Consider the following 24,695-nt stretch of genomic DNA (forward strand, 5'->3'; position numbering starts at 1 on the left):
TCGAATGGCATCGCGATTGATTGCCCGTTCGATTGGGTCGATAAGGTGGCGGCTCCGTAATGGCAACAGTAGTTGTAAGCAGCTCAAGTGCAAACCGCTCAAATAGTGTGGCAACAAATCGATCAATAAGTCGGGTCTTTTGTGGCATCGCCGCCGCCATTGCCACCGCCATCGCCATCGCCAATGGAATCGGATTCGTATCCCGGCCAGTGGAATTCTCGACTGCCATCGGTGCGTGGCCAAGTCACGCGGGGCAACTGGGTGGATATAGATGTGGATGTCGATGTGGATGTGGATGTGGATGCACTGAGCGTGTCACTTCAAGCTGTTGCACAATCGCTGATTTGATTCGAATCGAGCTGGGTTTCAAGCGGGTTACGCATTGCATTTGTTAACAACAAAATTACAAGGGTATCCCCTCCACTGCAGTGCAATCATGCAGAGCAAATCGCGGGGGGAAAACTGGATAATGTGGGGCTCTAGCAGCTGCGACTCAAGTGCGGCACAACTACTATATAATATCAAGTACGGAGCGAGAGTCCAGGGAATGCAGTTCGTTGACCGGCGAAGGCTAATTGCACTGGAGAAAGGTAGCGGAAAGGCATTTGTCAAGTTTGATTGAAAGGGAGTTTGATTTATCGCATTGCGATAGCCCACTTCAATGCGGAGTGCTCCAATTTGGCTTAAAATTGATTTAGTGGTCGATTAGCGCAGTGTTTTGTACTTTTTGTGCTGTTCCAAATATGTGACTTTAAATTGAATGGGGAGTGGCTTGAAGCTTAATCGAAATTGATTGGATTAATCATAAGAAGGTCATTGGAACTTCCCACGATCTTCGCTTATGAGCCCCTTTTGAAGTGGAATGATTAACATATCCCTCACTCAACTCACTGCGATATGGTGCTCTAAATTGTTTTGCACTTTATTGCCCTCCAGCTCATTTAAGTACATCTCGTCTCATTGCGCTTTCTTTACAATTTTTCTATTTTATTTTTCTTATATTTTTTTCTTGCCCCGCTATATGTCTGATTAATAAAAACAAAGCGCAAATTGGAAAGGAAATTGCTGTCACTCACTGGCGCTGTTGTTGCTGCTGTCAGCAATTGCATTAAAACGATTGGTGTTGCTATTTTTACTCGACTCTCAGTTGACTCCAGAGCCTCGACCCTCGACGATGCGGCATTTAAATACACCGCATGAGTTTAATTTAATGCAACGCAGCAGTTTTATCAAGCGACAACAAAATGCGACGACAGCAATTGCTGTTAACTGCGTTCGCCCTTCTCGAACTCACACTCACACTCGACTTGCCCTGTCACTGCCACAGTGCTTATCGCCCTCACCGGCTGGCTGATAGGCAAAACTCGTGTGGATGACGCTTCTCCAGTGCTCCAGCCCACCAGCCCACCCGCTCTTCCTGGGATTACGTATGTGCTTTGCATTTGACTGCCCATTGATGTTGCCAACGCGCTGCTGACGGCGAGAGATGTGCCATTGTGTTGCCGGGCCAAGTCTCTTCAGCTGAGTTCCTTGTACACGTACTTCATGTACCTAAAGCCACCAATCCATGACCCCTAACCCCTTGCCCCGCCCAACCCTCGTCTGGTCGCCACCCCTTGGCCACGCCCACTCTGCGACTGTCAAATCATCTCGTCATGGATATGAGCAATTGCCAGGATCTCATCCGGCAGCCCAGAGCTCTGGAGCGAGAACCTGCATAGAAAATTGGCATGATATGTGATTTGATTGACATGGCGGCACAGTGATCCTGCTGCTGCCATTTTCGGACGCCCTTTGTTTGCCAATTTAGTGCCGCCTCTGCCATTTTATTCCTATCAGCCCTGCTTGTAATCAGCATTTTTGACGTTTAATTTGTGAGCCGAGTTACGTCAGCAACAAATCGGTAGGCCTGTCAGTCAAAGGGTTTCGCATTCAATTTGCAGTCCATACAGCCATGCACTCAGGAAAATATTGAAACTGAAGTTCAACCAAATGTAATCAATCTTTTGCTTTCAGCAATAGACCTACACTTGCCGAAAAGGAGAGCTCTTTCTACAGTGCTTTACTCACAAATATTCACTGGCAAGTAGCCTGATTTTTATGATTGAAGAGAAGCTTTTGTTGAATTTTTTTTTAATACCTTGAAAATTTCTCGGTTTACTTTCGACTTGAGCCCTCTTTTTCGAGTGCATGTGGAGGGCTGGAATATTTTGGTCACATTTAATGCAGTTACGGCATTTGTTGCCCAGGGCAATCCAACATTTTGCCCACAATTTTCGGTTGTCGAACGACCAGGGCCGTGTTGACTTTGCATGTGGGCAGAAAACAAGGCAGCAACAAGCTTCGTTAGCTTACTACCACCAACACCACCGACGGCCAAACGGCCAAAAACAGACAACGGCCACTTTGCAGGTCCTATTCCAGATCCAGATCCAGATCCTGGCACCGACCAGCCCTTCCTGTTGTAGTTACAATTCAAATTCCGACTGGAACCCGCCACGAGCTGGCTGCCTGCAGAATATGCTTCATGCTACGTGGACCCGGCAAAAACACGAACAATAAAAATGGAGACAATAAAATGGCACTACAACAAGCAAGTTGATGGCACCGGCAAAAGCACGGTTGCAATAGCAACAACACTCTAAAGCAGCGATAACGGTGGCCGACGCAAAACAAAAAAAAAAAAATGGCTGCTGTCGCATTTCCGGTGGCAGTCAACATGGCGGATGCCGTGACGCCGCTTTATGAATAACCAGACACAAAATACGAACTGCAAAATGGCCAAAGGATCATATTTTTGAAACTTGATATGGTTAGGGATAGTCCACAACTGGGATATGTGGAGTGGGTGTTATGAATTAGCCATTTGAAAAATAAATAAAGCGCTTATCGCAATAATAAACAATATCAAAACACTGGGGACCTTGAAAAGTGTAAAGTGTACGCATGGAAATTGCAAAAATAAATGGTTTTCATGAAAAATCAATTCGTGATATCATTTCAAATTGGCAGAGCGAAAATAAAATATTATTCGTTGATAATTGATGTTTTATTTAGCGTCAATTTTCAGATTTAGATGCATTTTTATGTTTTGTTTCTACATTTTGCACACTGCTGCTTTTTAGAAAATGCTCGAAACTTTGAGAATATCATTCAAATACTTTATAAATTTCAGTCGAATAAATTTGTTTTATTAGCAAAATAAATGTTTTATTAGCCTTACATACATATATGGAACAATATATGACTTGTTTTTTTATTAGTCTCCTGCGACTGTAGTATTTTTACCAAATGCCTATTTAAAGCATTTATTTATATCCTTATTTTCATAAAACGTTGCTCCCAAAATAAAACGTTTCTTCTCCGCTTTCGTGCTGTGGGCGGATAGGATTTGCTGGGCGTGCTTTTGTGACTTGTTTGTGTTCCCTTTAGACCCTTCGAGTCATGAAAACTTAATAGAATTTTGATTGCCTATCACGAGCACAACACAACGCAGCAACCGGCACCCTTGAATTTGCATTGGTTTTTAATGAAATTTCCCGCTTTTTTGCAGCTATCGACCGGCGGTCGCAGCGGCAGCTCAATCGACGCCGCTGGCAGAGCGCCTGCAGCGCTTTCGATATCGCCAGCAGTTGCAGTTGCAGCAAGAGCAGCAGCAGCAACAACAATCGAATACTGATATCGACGTATATGATAGCCCCTTCAACGGCCAGCTATCAGCTGAACAAATAGGCGTAGCCAATTGGCGGAGGGGAAACCTCGCAGGGCCCATTGGCGGGAGAGCTCCAGTTGAAGCTGAGTACTCAGCGGAGCAGGAGGAGCTGCCGCCGGATCGAGTGCTATACCCAGACTCGCAGCCGGAGGAGGAGGAGGCAGCGCCACGACGCCGCGTTGTTATCAGGCGTCGCATAGTGCGCACCAGTCGCACCACATCACAAGATCAACAAACTGCCGAGGCTGTTGCGCAATCCTGCAAAGATAGCTCAGCTCCTGCCGAGATCAACGGACGCAATCTGGGCTGGCTGACCAGGCTGCGCAGCTTTGGATCGATCAATAGGAAAAACCAAGGGACTGCCGCACCCACTAAACTTGGCCAGCAAAAAGCCATTTCAGCTGCAAGCAACAACAGTTGCAACACCAATCCCATCATGGCCGTCCTGCGTACTATGAAATTAAAGGAGCGACTGGTCATCAGTCTGGGCGCCACCCTCGTGCTGCTCACCCTCCTGCTCATCGTCGATGTGCAGATGGACTTCGGGGTGGCCAATCGCCACCTCCTTCAGCAGCAGCACCAGAAGATCCGCCTGGGCAACGACTATGATGCCACGGGCGGCGGTGGAATGCTGCACGAGTTCAAGCGCAAATTCCTGCAGAAGAGGTAAGTCCGCATTCCCAGTGTCCGGTCCGTTCCGGTTGTATACACGAAATCTGACTCATCTATTGCTCCAGTCCCGTCATTAATCAGTGGATACCTTTCGAGTTCGCTTGGAATGCGGGCTTGGATGGATGGCCAGCTAGAATGTTGTAATGATTTTCAGCGAGTATTGTAATGAAAAGTGACCCTCATTAGGCATTAGTGCGGCATTAGTGCCTGCATTTTGTTATCACTTATCAGAGTCCGACTTGCAAACTGGGGTGCAAGCTATAGCAGGGATTTCTTGTTTGTGCAGCACTCAAAGCTTGTTTTTCTTATTAGGTAAGTGCAAGTATTAGTAGTCCATAAACGCAGCTAAATTGTAGCAAGCCCATAAACCATATACCGCTGTTTCAAAACCTTTGCTCCTTCTTCATTCAAAACACCCAGGTGGCAAAGAGCAGTGGGTTGAACTTAGGACTCCCCAGTCTGACCAAAGCAAATGGGCCACCGCTGGCCATTCCGGGGGATTAAGAATTATGCACAAATCGCAGAACGGGGTCGGGCCATTGACTCCGGCAAACACTCCGCAGTTCCCTTGGGGCGACTGAACACGGCAGGGTACATAATTCAATTTAGCTGAAATGCAACAAAAGTTGCAATAAAACTTGGTTGGCCCCGGCATTAAAACGTAATTTGCTACAAAACATAAACCCGAGGCAGGGCCAACTTCTTGGCCAGTACAAGGAGTTTTTTTTTTTTTTTTTTTTTTTTTTTTTTTTTTTTTTTTTTTAAATGTTTATTATTATAAAGCGACGAATCCGTACATGCAGTACTAGTACCATAACATTGCAATTAAACATATAAATAATATAACCAAACTTCTCACTTATCGTGGGAAGACTAACATTACAAGGAGTACAAGAAAGCGGAACAAGCACAGTAGCGCCATGTTAATGCCTCTGCCATGGAGAATATATACAGACGAATGGGGCCGAGTCGCTTTACCTTTGAACACTTCATTTTTTTCATGTTGGCCACTTTTTGCGTTGCGTGCGGTGGGTGAAAGTGGGCGAAAGTGGGTGGACTTAAAGGGTCCGCCGCCATTTTGCTGTGGCTGGCGGAAGTCGAGTAATAAAACATCAAAATGACGCAGCAAGGCGCAAGGGAAACTGTTAAGACCATCCTTCCAGGTACCAGCTCCCAGCTCCCAGCTCCCAGGACTTCCACTTCCACTCCACTCCCAGGTGCAGTAAACGACTCCGGTTCGCATCGCATCCACGGCTAGTTCGGTTTCGTTCCAGCTTTCAAGCTCCGGCTACGGCAACATAAAACGCCAATGTTTAGCCAGTAAATATTTAATTAATTCATAAGCCGCCTGCCACCAGCCCGTAAAATGAATGCCTTCGGAAACCGTTCCTTCCCATTCGCTCCGTCTGAGGGACACCTCCACCCAGGAAGATCGGGAGCATCAGGGCGGCCAGAAACCCGGCCGGGGCTTCAAGCTCCCTGCTATCTACTTATGCGCCGGGGCAAATGCAAAATTATGATGCCTCCATGCACTGAGTCGTGCAACGCGGCTGTGAAGCGTAATAAATTCTATTTAAGCATCAAATGTTTGCCCGTCTCCATCTTCAGACGCCCCGAAAACGCCCCATGGAAGTTGCTCCGCTTCCTGATTTCCTGTCTTGTCTGCTCCTCGCCCGCCAGCCTTATAATTTTTTAATTATTTCATTAAAAACTGAAAACTGAGGCAGCAACTTGGCAATGCTGCAAATGGTGTTCGCCGTCCGCGGAACAGAGGGAAAATTCATTTTCAGTTATGATTCTCATTTTTTTTGGGCTGTTATCAATCTTTATTTTATTTTCCTTGTTCTCTTTTTCTTAACCCTTTTAATTAAAATTGCTGTAGCTGACAGAGATTTTAATCCTCTTGTTTTAATACTTTTTCAATAACATTTTATTTAGATTAGTACTATCTTCCTGCGCGAGTGCGTAATCTTAAGATTCGATGTCACATAATTACTAGGACTCAGAACAATTTGAAGTTAACAAGCTATAGCCACCCCTGAACTTGACTAGATTGCATTTGCCATGGATGGCAGCCAGAAATGCCACACCGAAATCCAATTACGACTCCCTTAAAGCCATCCATTAACCCCTGACAGTGTCACAGCTTTCGACTTGCATAAACTTTTACCTATCACCTATGATCCTGTGGCGGCGTTGTCGCTGCATTTTGTTGCAGGGCCGTCTATTGCCATTGCAGTTGCAGTTGACTGGTTAATTAACCGCAGCACATGGCCAGCTTATGTGGCCAACGTTACGCACACCACGTGCCACTTTAATGAGCAAAGTTTCGCTATCGCCAAAGTGTAATTAAGTGCATGCCACATCGATCAGTGCAGTCGGCAACAAAGAGGGTTAGCACTACTACCCTATATGTATGGCTATATCCTTTCACGGCGTAAACAATTTCGAACGAGCCGCATAAATATGAGGGCCCTTCCTGCAAGTGGCTGCACAAGGGAGACTTAAATACTTATTAGCACATAAAGTGGCATTATGCGGCTGCCAATAAAATGAGCGAAACGCGCGAAATCCGCCCAGGCTCATTGCGTCGGAAAATTCTTAATAAGCCCCCCAGCCGTGGAAAGGCTCTTTGTCGCCCAGATATTGTCTCATCCGACCTGGGGAAAATGGCAAATGTTGACAGCTTCTCGGCTGTTGGCCTATCTGCTGTCTCGGCCCAGACATTCTCTGGCAACTGTTAATTGAAAAAGTTTTGCATTCTCACTCGACACACACATGTGTGTGTGTGCAGCACACCTGTCTGCTTGACGGATAAGACAAGGCGTCGACAGACAGACAGACAGACAGAGGACTCTCGCCCCAAAAAACTTGGGATACTTTGGGATACAATTAAAAAAATATACATACAGATATATAGGAATTTTCAGAAAACGACATTTTCGAGATGCTGGCCTAATGATGTGCACTCCGCTCAGCCTGTGCACACGAGTGCTGTCATTTGGCTTAATGGTCACACAACTGGTGCATAATTCTCGGTTTCCGGGGACATCCATCCCACAGAGCATACATACACGTGCATATGCTAACGAGGTGGAGGTGGAAAGTGGGCCGGAAACGGAGCATCCGGCCGGGCCGGGTTGGCTCCCAAGCATTTCGCCGAGAGCTGTTAAGAGTCAAGGCTAGCAAAATGGATGCAACAAATTCAAAAACTTTAATTCATTTTTCAAGCACTCTTTTTGTCTGAAGCAGGCGCTGTCTAAACGGCTGCTGATTACCACCACAAGGCACAGTGGGTTAGGCTGGCAAAAAAGTGCGCAAACTTTGAGTTGGATATGAAGCGAAATGAACACAAATTTCTGTCACATAGATGGACTGACATGAAACTTGTCTAATACAGAAAGCAAACTTATAAATTGTGAAGAAATTTGTTTCATCTTTTTCGTTCCGATTGTCTAAGAAACTTTTGCAAATAATGTTCGCCAAAGTTTGCTGCATTTACCTGATATTAGAGGCATGTCTCCTAGGTGTCGCCACTGTTCCAACTCGTACCGGTTGTGGCTTTGCCCCCTTGAAGTGCCTGCAATTTCAGTTTATTGCAGTCGAGTGAAGAGTCCCATGTGTGTCTAAGCTGGTGGGTGTGGATGTGGGTGTGGGAGTGTTCGTCTTAGGTAAACGCAACTAAAATCCTGGCTGACAAAGTTTCCAGCTTACCTGCAGCAAGTGCGTGGCCAGGGGGCTAGGCTGCTTCAGTTCAGTGTAGCTCGATGGCTGCCACTAAAAGGCAGTGGGGCACTTGGCAGTTGCAATTAGCAACGAGAGCCACCCGGAGACCATTGTCAAGAGCAGCCGGCTTTTGGGTCTCCGCTAATTATGGCAATCTTTTTGCTTTGTTTTTTCTTGTGCATTTAACTCACTTTTATGCAGCTCCCTTTTAACAGAGGCACTCACGCTTTCATGCTGCTTGTATTCCAGCAACTCCTCGGGCTCCAAGGAGGCGTCCACGCAGGCGGGAGCGAGCCAGAGTGGCGGTGCGACCAGTGGTCAGGATGCGGCGGCCGGAGCCTCGGGCGGAGCAGCTGGACCTGCCACATCACGGGGCACATCCACGAGGAAGCCCGCGCCGCATGATCGCTATGTGGATCTGCAGAAGCACCTGCTCAGCGAGGAGTACTCGCATGTGATTGTGGACAATGCGCCGGATGTGAGGAGGGACAATCCCACGCTGGCCGAGATGCTGCACCGCAAGGCCAGGTGAGTGGCACATAAAACCAGTAGCGAAAAAATTCAATTTCCCCTGAGCGGAAGGACATAATGCTTACATTTTTTTTTTATTTTTTTATTTTTACCCTGGGCCCCGAGCCACTTTATCCGGCTACGTGGTAATTGATAGTGAAGGTGGGGGCCTTTTACGGTTCTAGGACGGCAACATGGATAGTAAAAGGAGCGTGGGGGAGTGCGGCAAGCAGTTACGGCAGTTTTCGGGATTCAACGGAATTGAAATGATTTTTATTGAAATTTACGCTCCATTTACGTGACACATTTACGTTTTAGACATTTAGGCTGTGCACTTGAGGAAAACAACTATGTCGAAGGAAATGAGATACACTTGTCTTTGAACTAACATTTTTATGGGCAGAACATTTTCCAACGAAGACTGCAGTAGGTTTCCCCATTTAGGGCTGATTTTCCAGCTTTAGATATATGTTTTGTGCTGAGTGTATGCCCCCCAGAAAGTTCTCGGTGCCCACATCTTTACGGGCATGTCTCTATCTGTCGCTGGTAAGTGTTGCCTGATTGTTGTTGCCGGTGGCAAGTGGGGCAAGTGGGGCAAGTGGGGCAACTGTTCCAATGCTCCTCCCCGATGCCGACCGCCGATAACGTTGATGAGCGTTTACTTGTCTCAACATGGCGTATGCGTAATTTCATGCGAGCACAATCAAATAAAAGTGCAATAAAGAAATTAATGTGGATTTTGCACTACCAACCAGCCAGCGCTTATCTGCGTCACCGTGGGCGGCATCTCCCGCTTTTCTTCTCGGTTTTCCACCCGCACACTTGAGACAGCAATGAAATTTATTTCGACGAGTTTTCATTTGATTTTCTTTTTCGGTAATCAGCTTAGTTTCTCCATCTTCCGCCCGTTTCCTTTCAGCGCTTTTCCTTTGCTTTTATGTTACAATGCGTCTGTCGAATCGTTTTGCTAGTTTTTATCAAAATTGAATACGTAGCGTATGAGTAATTTCATTTGCTTCAATAGTTGCCAACGTCGTGTCCCAGCTGAAGTTGCACAAAATTCCGGGAGCGGCGGAGAAAGTGAAGTAAATCGAAAATGGCTAAAATGCAAAGTGGCAAAAACTTGTCAAGTTGTTGTTGCAGTAGCGTTGTGTGTGTGTGTGTGTGTGTGTGTGTGTGTGTGTGGGTGGTTGGTTGTTGTCTGGCTTGGCCAAGTGTGGGCGTCGGCATTAGCATAAAATGCTTGATTTTCTAATTTATAGCACATCACCGAAAAGCAAGCCGGAAAGTTTGCTACTACTTTTTTTGCCTGCTGTGTCGCACGTAGCAAAATGCAAATTTCATTAACAAGCGAAATTGCTGCCAGTAAATGTGCAGGGTAAGAAAAAAGTTGGCCGAGGGTTTAGGTTTACCTGGCTTAGCTGGGCCAAGAAGTTCGCATGCTCTTGCAAGCAAAGTGCAAATTTCATGGAAGAGATTCTATTACTTGCTTACTACGCAAAGGTACTTAGTTTTTAGGTACTCCCTATGTTTTGGGCTTTATAAAATTACTCGGAGTTTGCTGTTCTGATAGCGTAATGCCGTTCAAACCAATTTCGAAAACCATTTAAGTGGCGCAATTTCCTGCAGTGAAACGCTAATCCCTACGACTCAGCCGCCTACAACTAATCAAGCCAAAAGGATGGAAGGATCTGAGTTGGCTGAAACAGGATCTCCTTTCTATTCCTGCCATCCTGCTGTCGCCTGTCGCTCGTTTCCCGGCGATATCTCATTAAAATTCCGTCGCCAAACAGCGCCCCACATGCTCGACGTGCTGCCATATCTCGTCCCTTTTTGGCTGGCGGCCTAGTCAGCAGTTTTTGGCCCAGAGCTCCGGTAACAATGCAGCCAAGAAAGGACTGCAGGTGGGGTGAGAAAGAATGCAATGTGACAGAATGCAAATGCGCCTAAAAATTACTAGATGAGTTATTACCAGCGGCAGCTGAGGAGTCAGGTAGAAGCCTGTCCGGCATTAGCCGGGTGTATAATTACGACAAAGTTGCCGCTGAATCAGCCAAGTCCCGGGGTCGCTTTTAATTAGTATGACAAATTTTTAATTAGCTTGCAATTGCGAGCTGCCGAGCGGTGGCAGAAATCTTATTTCGTGAGAATTACACCCGGCTAAAGTGAAGAAACAGCTGAAGTTTTACCAGCTGTCGGTCAGGATGCGAATCCGGCGAATCCGGCGAATCCCGAGAATCCTGCGAATCCTGGGAATTCTGCGAACGTTGGCTAATAAAAGACTATGCTCAATGTCGACGAGTGTGTAAAACTCCGAGGGCTTGCTGACATTTCGGATGGCAAAGTGGAAGTGGATGTGGAAATGGAAGTGGAAGTGGAAGTGTAAGTTTTCCCAACGCCGCCCTCCCATCAGCTTTTCGCGGATCCCAGCTGCAGTTTGGCCTGCTGTCATTGGTTTTAATGTTCGCGTTCTTGCCGCCGCTGAAGTTTTATACCCGGCTACAATATAAGTTTAATTTCACTTTCCTTTCGGCCCAGCTCCTCCTGCTCACTGCAAACTGGGCTCAAAAGTGTCCGTGCTGCAGTCCCCGGTCCGTCCATTTCGATGGCTCCTCCGTTGGTCCTGGCGGCCGCAAAATTTCACACGCACAAACTTTTCCTCTCTCCATCTAAGCAGCACTTTTGCGGCTATGTGGCTGCGGCCAGGACGCAGCTGCTCCAAGCTGGTGGCACTGGGATGTCGGCTATGTCGGGGAAATCGGGTAGAAAACTGGAGGGCTGTGCGCGCTGGCGAAACTTTTCTGACATTTTCTTATGGCAAAATAATTGCGGACTTGGGGGTTTGGGGGGCTTAAGCAAAGGCCAGGACATGCCGGCTGACAGCTGTTATTATAGTACCCACTTCGACCGGCGGTATAACACCGAGGATAACAGCCCACCAACAATGGCAGTGGAAAACCAGTCATTCGACCAGTCATAATCCCGGTTAGAAAATGTACCTCCAATGCCGCGGAAAATGCAATTTAATATTTGGTTAATGAGTAATTCCTGGCGGAGCAGCGATAAGTTGACGGCCAGGGGCAGCTGGCACATCCAACAGGTATCGTAGCCCTTAAAACAGGGAATCATTCCGTTTTTTAGTTGCATTTTTCCAGCTTCATAACTATCAGTTACCAGTAACATAGTTTTCGTTGAACAAAATCCAGGCTTATTTACGCTTACGTTTATTTTAACGTTTCGCTTGTAAGCAAGGTTTACTCCTGGCCATTGCCATGGCAGCGATGGACCTGGTCAGCGGGATTCAGCGTTCAGGATTCAGGACTCTGGCACTTGGGAATTCGGGATACCGCCTGCCCTGTCAAATCGTCAAACCGAGCGCAATTAAGCTGATTAGTGAGCGTCATTCAGAGTGAAGCCCGTCCACGGCCGTCGTCCCATCGCCGACATAAATAAATTTAATTTCCGCTAAACATAACTCAAAGTAAACTTTTGACGCGAGTAACCGCCAGGAACGTGCAACTGTCGAGGGCGGCGGGGTACTACCAATTATATGAAAATCTCTTTTTCAATTATTTTCCTCCTTTTTTCTCGTGCATTTCGCAGCGTTTCTGTTTTTGCGCTGCGGTACGTTGTTGTCATCGTCGTTGAGCTGTCAACGCTTTGCATAACAAAGTTTTTCGCGGGCTTAGACCAGCGGACTAGGGGAGGGTGGGGGTGTGGTGGCTGAAGGACAGTGGGCGGTTTTTTTGGGGGGCTGCTGGCCGACTGTCACTGCGGTTGTCAGCGTTTGTAAGACCATGTTTGCCGCGATATGTGCTTGTGGGCCACGTGTCACGTGCGCTTTTCGCTGCCGCTGGCAGCGCCACGCCCCCTTTTTGAGCCACCTTCCTTGCCACTTTCGCTTGTAATGCGATTTCGGCCGCGCAACTGCAACTGATTTACGTGACTCAATTACCCATGGGATTTGAATTCGATGCTGGCTGGCTCCTCCTTTGTTCCAGTGCAGTTTCGGCCCGGAAAGTGCAACAGCTGGCCAGGCGGAGCAAGCCGCAGACTCGCAGAAACATACGGCCAATCTGCGGACAGCGGCCAGTGCTTAGTCAGTGTCCGGACCGGGCGGCTTCATCAATTACGCAGCTTCTGCCGGATTCCATTGGGCCGAGCTGCTCCACCGCAGTTGACAAATGGAGCATGAGCTCGAATTTGACTGTGCCAAGCTAACACGTTGCTTAGCATACTTTGGGGCATGCAGCCAAATGAATCGTTCTCAAATCCCGGTTCTACATAGCTATATAGGAAACATGAAGAGCTACGAAAACCTTAGGCAAATATAAGATATGTAATTTATGTAGTACTAAATACTCAGCATTTTAAGTGGGATGACAAGGGCAATTCGGTACTTAAAAGCAATTATATTCCAATTTCAACCCCTTGGTTCGGCCTTAATCCTGCGGACTGGATGCCGTTTGCCTAAGCCTGAGCCTGAACCTGATGGAACCTTCGTCACTTCTGTCCTGGCCTGCGCATCCTGGCCATTGTCACCGGATTCCGAGCACTTTTGCGCCGCCAGGTGAAGGGTTGATGTTCCGCCCTCGGAAGCTGTCACCATTTCCATGGAACGCTGATATATTGAAAGTCATTCGGGGCACGAGAAGGTTGTCCGCCAGACATTTGTTTCCTTCCTGCGCACAAAGACCAAAAAAGGGCTGGGCGCTGAAGTATAGCAGAAGTCGCTGGGCAAATTATGAATGGCCTGGGAGTGGGAGTGGGTGGAGGAGCAAGTGGAAGATGCAGAAGGACAATGAGTTATGTAGACGCCATTGAGAGCAGCACTCGGGGGAGGAGCACGGATATGACTTCATTATCGTGATAAACTTGCTGCACAATGGAGCCCGTTTGCCACTTTTTCACTGACCAACGAAGCGAGTACAGGGTTTTGCATTTCAATTTGTCGTAGCTGACTGCGACTACTGGTATAAATTGTTGTGCAGTGTGAATGGAAACGGGAGAGCTAATGCCAATGGAGCGCACTTTGCAGCTTAAATTCTGGCAGCAGGGCCTGCAGTGCTTAACCGGCACAAATTGGACTAAATCTGAAAGCGTAACTGCCAGGGCTTAAGACAAAGGCATTGGCCATGTGAGCGGCACATGTCAGACGTGGAGTGCAAAGCATAATCGGAGAGGAAAAGATATTTTCCAACAATTGCCAGTCTGGCGGCAACAGGAAAAATCGACCACCAAAGATTACGGCTGGCTGATGTGGGGGTGTCTTGGCATTTGCAAACCAAATTGTCATGACAGCAGCGGCAAAGAAAGGAAAAAGCAGCCAAAGGAGCCAAAGCAGCCAAAGGAGCAGGGCATTGCTTTGACAAATCAATGTGAGAAATCTTGATATGCAGCCCCAAAGCGTAGCATACTTATGAGGGAGCCCCGAGCACTGGCTGCACTGTGCGAAAAATCAGCAAAATATGTATCTTCATATCACAGCTAACTACTGCGCCTATAAATTGATGTTTTCACACATAAGGAAGAGAGGAGTTTTTATGGTTATTTCCTTATTTATTCATTTCAGTTCACTTTTACTATAAGGCACTAATTTACTTTGAGTGTAGGGCTGCAGCTTGATTGTCCATATGGCTCCTCTTGCCTGCAAACGACAGCCAGCTCGATTCTTACTTACATTTCTGCCATTTTGTTTCCCTTTTGCCCGCACCATATCTGAACCCGAACAACTTTCCCATCTCTCCTTGCAGTGCAAATGCCAGCAATTTGGAGCACTTCCAATTGCGCATCACGAAGAAGGAGCTCTACGGCGAGCAGGACACTCTGGTGGATGCGGTGCTACGTGACATGATCAAGCTGCCAATACAGCATGTTGGTAAGACAGTCTGCTTCCGCTCCATTCTGCCGTTCGGCAATTGTGGGATTGTAAAGTCATAAATACTAGCCAAGTTTGTTGCACCGGGTGTTTACACGAGGCCAAAAGAGGGGGAAGCGGGCTAAAAGAGACTCAGCTGCACATTTAACTCAATTATGTAGAGCTTGGCGGCTGGCTTTATTGAGGTGCCACTGCGAAACTATTTTCATAGCAAAGTTTTTCCAGCGCATTCATTAAACTCATAATTTATTAATAATAAACTTTTAACAGCGGCTGCTTGGAGCTGCGAAAAGAAAACTCATTTGCAGTTAAGGGAAAGCCAAGGGTTAGCCAGGGGGTGGTGGGGGGCAGGGCGCAACAATGACACTGTGGCAGCATAATTGCTGCAACTTTGGCTTTGTTCTGCCAGGCATTTATCACGTATACGCCGCGTGTACGCTGCCGCTTTCTAACACACACAAACACGCCACACTTGGGCTTTGGAGCAACTTTTGAGAGATAATTCATAGGTAATATAGGGCCAATTTTCATTTGCTTGCTTAGAATAAATTCCAATGAAATGCGGTGTGTGTGGGGCAGCAGTTTTGGTTTCGGTCAGTCAGAGCTACAAGGACTGCAAGGTCCAAACTACAATGAGCCCAGTTTTCGGTTCAATTCACACAGCTGAATCGCAAAAGCAAGCCAAGGCGGGTTTTATTTGAGGCTCCTTTGTGCGGTTGCGTTTTACGCAATATTTGTGTGCTCTTTGAATGCATTTTAATTGCTATTTAGTCGAGTGTAATTTGTTTATGCAGTGCTCCCCGGCCTGCAATTTTGTTTGCAATTTTAAAAGCCGACTGCAGTCAGTCGGTGATCGGTGATGTGAGAATTGCATGAATTTTTGGTTTTTGCTTCAATTAATTACGAGTGCCTGATTAATTTACATTCATTCCACTGTCTTTTCTCCGTTCGCAGTGCAAAAGGAGGGCGGCACACAGCTGAAATTGATCATCGAGTACCCAAACGATATCAAGGCCTTAATGAAGCCGATGCGGTAAGTTTGGCCAACGGATGGACGAAGATTTCCCGGTCTGTCGCCGCTTAATGCATTTGTCCCTCGGATTTTCGCGTGCGTAATGAATGCAACTTTCGCCCACTTGTCGACAACACTTTTCGCACAGTCGAGTAAATAAAATTGCGCTTTTTATTCGCTGACTTTCCTGCGGCCTGTCGATGGAAATTCCGCGTCCATTGCCGTCGTTTTGCGGTGGCACTTCAAGCTGCTCGCAAATTTAAAACATTCATGCACTTTTTAATGAGATTTAAACGCGTTGGCTTGGTCAGCGCGTTGGTTTCCCATTCCTCCATCGCTGCCTCCATCGCTGCCTCCATTGCAGCTGCCAAAGTGCAAAGTGTCCTTATAATGCCATTCATTTGCAATTTAAATGAAAGCCCTTCTTCTGCGCTTCTTTTTTTAAATAAATATATAGGAACCTCTCTGTGTTTTTTGTTCTTTTTTTTAATAGCACTCCCTTTCGTGTAAGTAATTAAGCTGGCACATGGCACGTAGCAATGCAGGTACACTGTGGGAAAATTCAAAGTGCATTAAGCTGGTGACAGAAGCCCGCAGTTTCTATTCATTTCATTATGCCGCATTCCCACCTCTGATCCCGCTCATTTGCAATTTGCATTTCCACAGCTTTCCGCGGGAGCAGCAAACGCTGCCCAACCACTTCTACTTCACGGACTACGAGCGCCACAACGCCGAGATTGCCGCCTTCCACCTGGACAGGTGAGTTGCGATTCCATTCCACTCTGAACTTTCACCGGGCGCACTCGAGTGCACAAGAATGCCGTTGTGAAATCATTCGTTCGATCGAATTAAATCTGCCCAGGCATCGTGTAAATGTCTGGCATACTCTTATTTATTTTTAATTTAATTTTCAATTATACGTAAATATTTATGGTGAGCATTGGACGGATGCCCACCGCAGCACAAAGGCGGGGAAATCGGGAAAATATTGTGCAAAATCAATTTGAAATATTCAATTAGGCAAACCAGACTGTATTCTCCGCAGACTGGCTGAAAATACCTGAATTTAATTTCAAGCGACTAAAAAGGGATTGTTCCGAGTGCAGCGAAAAAATCCGCTTTATAATCCTTTTACAAAACGATGCCCAACTTTTTGTGTGATGGCTTAGTTAATGGAGCATTCACTAAAATTATTGTGAACATTTTGATTTTAAAACCGCTTTTTTGAATAATATACCTATGCTAGCATAACCTTTTAATGGAGCAAATGTTTGCATTTTATTAGGGTATCCTACTCTAGGTATTTCCTGAAAATAGTAGTCATTCCCTTGGCCAATAATAGTAAAACTCCGGGTGGCAGTGCGCAAATTATTTTCGCTACCTCATTTCAACTTTATGGCCCTTGAAAGTTATGCGTTTTTTTAGTGCATGACAAAGCAATCAAATTAACCAATTTGTCTGCCATGTGAGCCGGTGAACCGATCCCTTGGCCAGCATTCAAATTTATAACGCTTTGGATGCCTGACCCTCGGCGATTAGAATCCCAATAATCCTGACACACACACGCATACTGAGGTCAGACCGCAGTCAATTTATGTTCATTATTTACGATGGCCGGCCAAATAAAATAAAAAATATGTCCATACACTTAGCCGTTCGGTTCGGGTTGGCCAAGGCCAAACGGCGCCATTAAATGATGTTTAAGAATATATTTTTCAAAGGGCAAAAAGCTGTGGCGCCAAGCGAAAGCAAAATTCATGTAAATGATGTGGCCAAACTGGCTATCTGCGCCCTTTCATGGCTAATTAACTCGGCCAAGTGGCCTGACATGTCCTGCCGTAATTTAGACTGAAATTGTCTGCATAGTTAGCAGCTGCTTGGCTTTGACAAAACTTTGACGGCCAGGTTAATTGCCGGGGGATTTTTGAATTTAGATAAGGCGTCATAACTTGTGCAATTGTTGTGGCTGCCAGCCGCACGCACATGCCGCATATCCTCTAATCGAGTTGGCTCAAACTCTCCTGTCGATTGGCTGGCCAAAACTCCCGAGGATTGGACCGCCCAACCGCCCAACTTCTGGCAACTCGAGCTGTCAGCCCTCTAATGGAGTCACATGTGTGTGTGGTGTGTGTTGTGTGTGTGGTGTGTGGGGTGTGTGTGGTGTGCGCTGTGTGATGGAGTGGCTACTCGTGCTTGATGGAAATTTACGGCATTTTCCCATTTTGACCTCAGTGGCTGCCAATGGCCCAGACAATGGAACATGCCTCATGTTGCCAAATAATTTCGATAATATCTTCTGGCCAGTCCACATAAATCCGTTGCGAACCCTTTCAGCTCGAAGCAGATTAAGCGTGACTGGTCGAAAAGATTGATGAAATCTTCATTTATTGATGGGATAAGAGGTACATTTTTTGCGCTGCTACCAGCGTAATTTGATTGATGAAAATAAAGCTAAGGAGGCTCGGATTTCACCAAATTAGCACAATTGTTGTGGGGCTTGGTTTCCTTAAATAAACAAGAAATTATTTTCCTTATTGTATTACTGCCTACCGTTTCCCTGACAACAGGCCACAAATATTTTCCATGTTCTTGATTACGCATTCCGGTTCACACGCAGTCTTTTCCTTCGCCCCACAAACCATTAAGAAAAACTTTACCCAGCGAGCTCTTATTTCTCGCAGGACCTTTCGGCTGATACAGGGTACTCATAGAACACATGGGGTATATGGCACACGCAACGTAATTCAGCAAAGGCATTGTCATCCTAAAGTTGACATATTTAAAATTTCTGCTTTATTTTGGGCCAGTCAATTTTTGAGGATACATATTTAAAAGTAAATTCTTAACAGGATATCTTCGATTCGTCAACCTCGACTGCGTATTTTTTGGCATTTGTTAACCGCTTTTCTGCACTCCTCTCCGGTTTCAGGATCCTGGGATTCCGGCGTGCCATGCCCGTGGCCGGCCGTACACTGAACATTACGACCGAAATTTATCAACTGGCCGAGGAGAATTTATTGAAGACGTTCTTTGTTTCGCCATCGCTGAATTTATGCTTCCATGGCAAGTGCTCGTACTACTGTGACACCTCGCATGCCATTTGCGGCAATCCGGACATGTTGGAGGGCTCCTTCGCCGCCTTTCTGCCCAACTTCGAGTCGGGCAATCGCAAGGTATGTATCGCATCCTAGACACGCGGACCCACCGCGTCCACATTGCACAGCCACCTCATCCAGCTTCCAGCTTCCAGCATCCTCCATCCAGCACGCATGCCAGTGGGTTGGGATGGAATGGAATGGGATGGGATGGGATGACATGGTATGGGCATCATGTCTGTGGGCCTGGCTAAGTGGTTTTTGATTAATGCACGGCCAGCTCTAACACTGCTCCAGATTACAATTTATGCTCTGCCCGCTTTCATTACCACATTCGTGCGCCTGGGCGACCGGGCCAAATAACAAATCACTTTATTTACTTAGTTCGTAAGTTCGTTTTTTTGGGCGTCCATGTGGCTTGCAACAGGTGAGCTATGGCCTATGGACTACGGACGATGAGCTAGGTGGTGGTCAGTTCTAAGAGATATCCGAGCCATGAACAGAACAACTCACTTAAGGCTTAGAGGGAATTTTTAATAGCTGGCTGGTTGGCTGGCTGACTGGGCCAAAAAGCGAAAGAACTCACTTTTAATTTGCATAATTTTTGTTGTTCGCATGCCTTTATCCTTTGTTTGTGCGGATGCCCCACTCGTTTACCTTTCACCCTCCCCAGTGAGCCACTTCATTGCCATTCCCATTCCCATTCCCATTTCATTCATTCGTTTGGCCGTTGAATTAAGAGCAGAAATATTGTATCAGTTCTTCAGCGACTGGTAAAGCGGAAAATGGAATATAAAATGCAGGGACCCAGGACTCAGTCGTTGGCGTTAATAAATTCTAGAGTCCACTCCATCAACGGACAAAAAAATACGAGCGGCAAAAAAAAAGAAAACCAAAAAGGGAAAACGGCAACAGCTTTTAAATGCAAATTACCGAAAAATTAAAGCCCTGTCCTGTCCACTTCAGGACCTCGGGAATGTCTCGGTTTGGCGAGCTGTGGCCATAAAAAGGGTTCAGCTGGACTCATCCCTCAGATTTCCGCAGCGGAGGCATTTTATTTTTAGTCTATTTTGAGCAGAGCTATATATACATATATATATTTTTTTAGTATCCTGCCCCGAAGCCTCAAAGGAATAATTCTCTTTATTTTCCCCCTTTCTATTTTTTTGCGGCTAGCTCTCCAAACAGTTTACAAGTAGAAAATGGTTAAGTGTATACTTGAGATTTGGCGTAAGGCAAAACTGTAAATTATGCACAAGAGATCATTTTTCTTTCTCCTCTTGCACAGCCCTATTCCTTGTCCGATTTTTCCGGAACACCCCCGCCCCCCACCCTTTGTGCTGTGCAGGTTTTTCCTACTTTCCTTTTCCGGCCCGGCCAAGTTTTGTTTCCCCTGCGTTGCGAACAACGAGGAAATTTTTGTAACTGAACAGAATTTTAATTAAGTTGCAAATTTGATTTGCACGCTTGTTAAATGCTTTGGGAATTCAGTTAAGAGGGATCTACGGGTAACTAAATTGCAAGGACCGAAAGAAAAGGGAAAATAATCGTGATAACTAAACAATTGATTAGATCAGAGCTGGGATAAAGTGGAGCTCAAGCATTTATAAATTCCATTTAATTGAAGAGGAGCTGACTTTAATCACGGAAATTGGCCTAACTACAGGTGCTTCAATATCATCGAACTAAGTTATTTGAGACATTTATACTTCGTGCTAATTTTATCGTATTTAACATGGGAGTTGCACCATGCATTCATTTCAAATTATAACAAAACCGAATGGCTAAAGTATTTAGTTACATTTTTAATTGAATGCTTTAATTAGTCGGCTAATAAAATGGGACTGTTTCCGCTGACTTTGGGGCGTCATTTCCATAAAAAACATTGCATCTTAAAGCTTTTCCACGGGGTTCGCAAACTTATCAAGTGCATTTAACGCGAAGCTAACAAAAATTGCAAATTGCTTGCCTCACATTCTATGTTTTCTTTTTTTGCTGCGCGTTTCCCATTTCCCGCTGCTCTTATAAAATTAAATTTTGCTTGATTTATGCATATTTTTTTACTTTTTGGCTAAGCTAAGGTGAACAGTGGAGCTAAAGAGCGCTATGAGAATCCCCCCGCTCCGCTGTCACCATGGCAGCGTTAACTTACCTGGGTTTTCTGCTTTATGTTTGCTTTTTTCACCATTTTTTCATCGCAGTAGTTTGTTGCTTTTCCCCAAGTTTGCATTTTCCGCTTTCTGTTTGCCTTGCTTTGCTGTGCGCCGCCTGCTGCATTCCTCGGACCGTTGACGCCCCACAAAAAAGGGGCGGGGAAAACCCCAACCCAAAGAGGGGGGGGGGGGGGGGGTCCCTGTTTTGGTCCCCGCTTCCGGTCATTACACACTCCGCCTGCGCCGTTGCCACGCCCACTCAGCATTAAACGCCCAACGCGCCGCGCTTTTATTATGCATTTTTGTGCGCTCTGCTCCCCTTCACATTTTTAATTCTTTTATATATATTTCATATATAATTTGTTGTGTTGCCGCTCCCGCATCCTGTTTCTGCCGCTCCTGTTCCCGATCCTGTTTCTTGTTCCTGTTTCTGTGCTGTTGTTGTCGTTCTTGTTGTCGCTATTGTTGACCCCTGACCCCCGCAACACAGGGTCGCAAGGTAAGTTGCGGTGGCTCACAGGAAACGCACGGGTCGAGTCTAAGGTTCTATTGGCCAGCAATTTAATTTAAGCAAAAGTTAATTTGGCCCGCAGTTGGAAGAATTCGCAAGAAAATCTGGCAAAGCAGTCATAAACAAAATTAATATTCGTACACTCGGGGAAAAACTGCAAGTTTTGTTGCGCGAATGAAAAATCAAGCAAAATGATGGCTGAAAAACTTGCTATGCAATTTTGAGGGTCACTGAATTTCCCGAAAGTATTTTTTCTGTAAAGGACAACTCCGAACTTAAAGTTGCTGCTTTTAGGATTTAGAGAACTATTTATCCCATATATCTAGATATAACTCCGAGATAGACAGACTTTACTGGGGAGATTGCGTAAGCGGTTTACTGTCGGCCTGCAAGAATGCGAATTGATTTCCGGTCGTCCTTTGCTTTCTACCCAACAGCTGTGGCGGCATCCCTGGCGACGCTCCTACCACAAAAGGAAGAAGGCCCAATGGGAGACAGATGCCAATTATTGTGCCCTGGTATGTATACACCCACGCCCCAAGTGCGGTTTCTTTTATTTAATTTGCATTTAAACTCGATTGAAATGCAAATGTTTTTATTGCGGTCGTAGCGGGCGGCGGCGCTCCTGACTGTAGCTGACTTAATTAAGACATCGCTGGCCAAGCTGCAGCTTAATTTTGCATTTGATTTCCCCCTTTCCCGCTCCTGTGCACGTGGCCCACTCCTAGGTCCGGGATATTCCGCCCTACGACGAGGGCAGGCGACTGTACGACCTCATGGACATGGCCGTCTTTGATTTCCTCACTGGCAACATGGATCGTCATCATTACGAGACATTCAAGTGAGTAGTATTAAGGTATTGGCGAGCGGCATTGGCCAATAGGCAATGGGCTGTGTGGGCTTAAGCCGGATGTGGGGATGTGGGGATAGGTCTGTGTCTGTGTGTGCGCTGTCTGGGTGCCGTGTGTATCCATGTCCTTGGCATGGTAACTAATGCGATCGGTTTATTTCCGCACACATGGCTTTGTTGGCTTCCTGCCTTCGCATCCTCGGTCTGCCTTTGGCACGTTACGTATGCGCCCCGTGTGCGCCTAAGCGCCTGCATTTGCCAGGGATATGCCAGCACCTGCATGCCAAGCAGCCGCCAATGCTGGTGCTGCTGCTGATGCTGATGCCGATGCTGATGCCGTGGCCACAGATGCAGATGCAGCAGCTGGAAAGATATTTTCATGCCGCCTGCAAAAGGTTGCAAAGCGTCTTCAGGTTGTAAGCCGCCACTCCAACGCCCCCACATCATCGATGCTGGGTCCTTGGAGACCAGGTGCCAGGTGACTTGGCTGTGCTGCTGCTGCTAAATTGTTTGTTATGCAAAAGCGTTTGTTGGGCTTACGGCGCTGTCATCGCTGGCACACAGCTAACACCTGGCGAAATAGTCCCGGCTCGTCCTGACTTTCCATGCCACTCTGCCACTCTGCCAGCCAGCCACCCACTTGTGCCTGGGCAATTATGCCCTCCGCCAATCGGCTGGATGGGGCACCTGCCCGGGCTGATTGCCGAATTCACTCTAATTTGACCCGGCTTTCGTTTGCATTCCAGGGTCTACGGCAACGAGACCTTCCCCCTGCATTTGGACCACGGCCGTGGTTTCGGGCGGCCCTTCCACGACGAGCTCTCCATCCTGGCGCCCGTGCTGCAGTGCTGCCTGATACGCAAGTCGACGCTCGTGAAGCTGCTGGAGTGAGTATATAGGAGTATATAGTAGCTTGCTGCATATGGTTGCACCACTCAATATGCAAAATACAACTCCATAACATTCAATTGACACATTTTGCAGTTGAATCATGCTTTAAGCGGCTTATCGCCGTGTCTTTCATGTGAAATTCAATTTGAGTGCGTGCGGCTCCTAATGTAATATACTCGCATTGTAATGCATTTATCTAAACACCAATTAGCTTTTGCGCTTGATTTGCCTTAATTAAATTTGGCCATTGAATGCCGAAACATTTAACTTTAATTCCCTTTCAATCAATTATTTAATAACGTGGAAGTACAGAAATGAAGTGTTATGCGTGTGGAAGATGCTAAGCTTATTATTCAAATGAGTTATTTTATTTATCTGCTAGGTTCCACAATGGTCCCAAGCCGCTGTCCCAGCTGATGAGCGAGTCCCTGAGCCAGGATCCCGTCAGTCCGGTGCTCTGGCAGCCGCACCTGGATGCCCTGGACCGGCGGACCGGCATCATCCTGCAAAGCATACGCGACTGCATAAAGCGCAATCCGCCGGGCGACGTGGACGGATCCGAGGCGGACGTCTCCTCGTAGCGATGAGGAGGCGACCGGAGTGGGCCCCCAAATCATCCTAGAGCATTAGTTTAAATCCCCTAGCTGTTAGTCGCGTGTCCTGGTCCTGTGTGTTGAAACTGAAACTGAAACAAAAACAATTAGCGTTAATGTTGGTGGCAATCTTGGTCTTTGAAAAAGATCAACGTCCTAAGTGAAGGGAACCCTGTCGCTCTGTCTGCACATACCAAAAACAAAAGGGAAACAAGAATTAGAAAATGAAAGGAAAAAGAAAAAGGATAAGGAGGCCAAGAGCCGAGGGCGGAAATGAATTCACTCTAATGGGCAGCTGGAAAATGCTATGATTGGCTATGAAATTCGAGTACCTCCCACCCAATCGCACACCCAAATCAAACCGAGCACTATCGTACGCTTACAGTGGGTGCCAAAAGTAAACGAAACAACTTGAACGGAAAAGTAAAAACTAATATAGGGCAAATCTTGACATTTTGCCAGCGTGCGCCAGAAGGAAACTTGTTTAAAAGACTATAAAACATAAACAACAAGAACTAAAACTGAAAGGATAACTACAAAAACAAAAAAAAATTGAAACTATTTTCTAAATATTTATTTATAATTTTTTCATACATTTTATGACTTTTACATATGTGTGTGTGCATACACTTTTCACGTATGCAAAGCTGCCCCAACTCCCACGCCCATTCTCAAGAAAAGTTGTTGCAAGTTTAGTTCGTAAGTTGACCTAACATTATGATCGATATCAGGCGTAGCTTTATCCGATTCAAGGATCGTCTTATTAGTTAGTCCAATCAGTTCCAGCGAGAATCATGTACTTCATCATGTCGGAAGCAAAACAAATGAGTAACCACTACTGCTGTTAACAATCTAATTAATACTATTATTGAGTACATAGCTAAGTTAAATTTGTTTTTATTATTGTAACGTTTTTCAATTGTACCTTGAGTGGTTGAGCTAGAGAGCATCGATTGGCCAAGAAAAGAGAAAAGAGAAAAGAGACAGGTGAATAGAGTGTGAAACTATGAAGAGACAACAACAAAATTGTGTTAGACATAGTAAAATTTTAGTGAAAATTTCTGATGTAATTAATAAAAAATACCAAAGAAA

At 46.1% G+C, this 24,695-nt stretch overlaps 1 protein-coding gene across 1 annotated transcript; it reads left to right on the forward strand.

The window, feature by feature from the left end:
- Positions 1-3,558: 3,558 nt before the first annotated feature.
- Positions 3,559-24,695, forward strand: LOC6554165 (extracellular serine/threonine protein CG31145). The gene is made up of 11 exons (XM_026981196.1): positions 3,559-4,378; positions 8,360-8,638; positions 14,374-14,498; positions 15,453-15,531; positions 16,177-16,269; positions 18,440-18,683; positions 21,249-21,257; positions 21,707-21,787; positions 21,998-22,110; positions 22,866-23,006; positions 23,393-24,695. The coding sequence occupies exons 1-11, from the start codon at positions 4,149-4,151 to the stop codon at positions 23,589-23,591; spliced, it is 1,593 nt and encodes a 530-aa protein (XP_026836997.1). The 5' UTR covers positions 3,559-4,148; the 3' UTR covers positions 23,592-24,695.

This window comes from Drosophila erecta, unplaced genomic scaffold (assembly GCF_003286155.1).
Source record: "Drosophila erecta strain 14021-0224.00,06,07 unplaced genomic scaffold, DereRS2 tig00000000-arrow-pilon, whole genome shotgun sequence".
In the NCBI taxonomy this organism is placed as follows: domain Eukaryota; kingdom Metazoa; phylum Arthropoda; class Insecta; order Diptera; family Drosophilidae; genus Drosophila; species Drosophila erecta.

What these genes read in the sequence shown, in the direction of transcription:
- LOC6554165 (XM_026981196.1), top strand. Translation starts at nt 4,149, where the DNA reads ATGGCCGTCCTGCGTACTATGAAATTAAAGGAGCGACTGGTCATCAGT. An exon ending in GCCGCCTTCCACCTGGACAG is followed by an intron (nt 16,270 to 18,439) that starts GTGAGTTGCGAT and finishes CTCCGGTTTCAG; the next exon opens with GATCCTGGGATTCCGGCGTG. An exon ending in ATGCCAATTATTGTGCCCTG is followed by an intron (nt 21,788 to 21,997) that starts GTATGTATACAC and finishes GCCCACTCCTAG; the next exon opens with GTCCGGGATATTCCGCCCTA.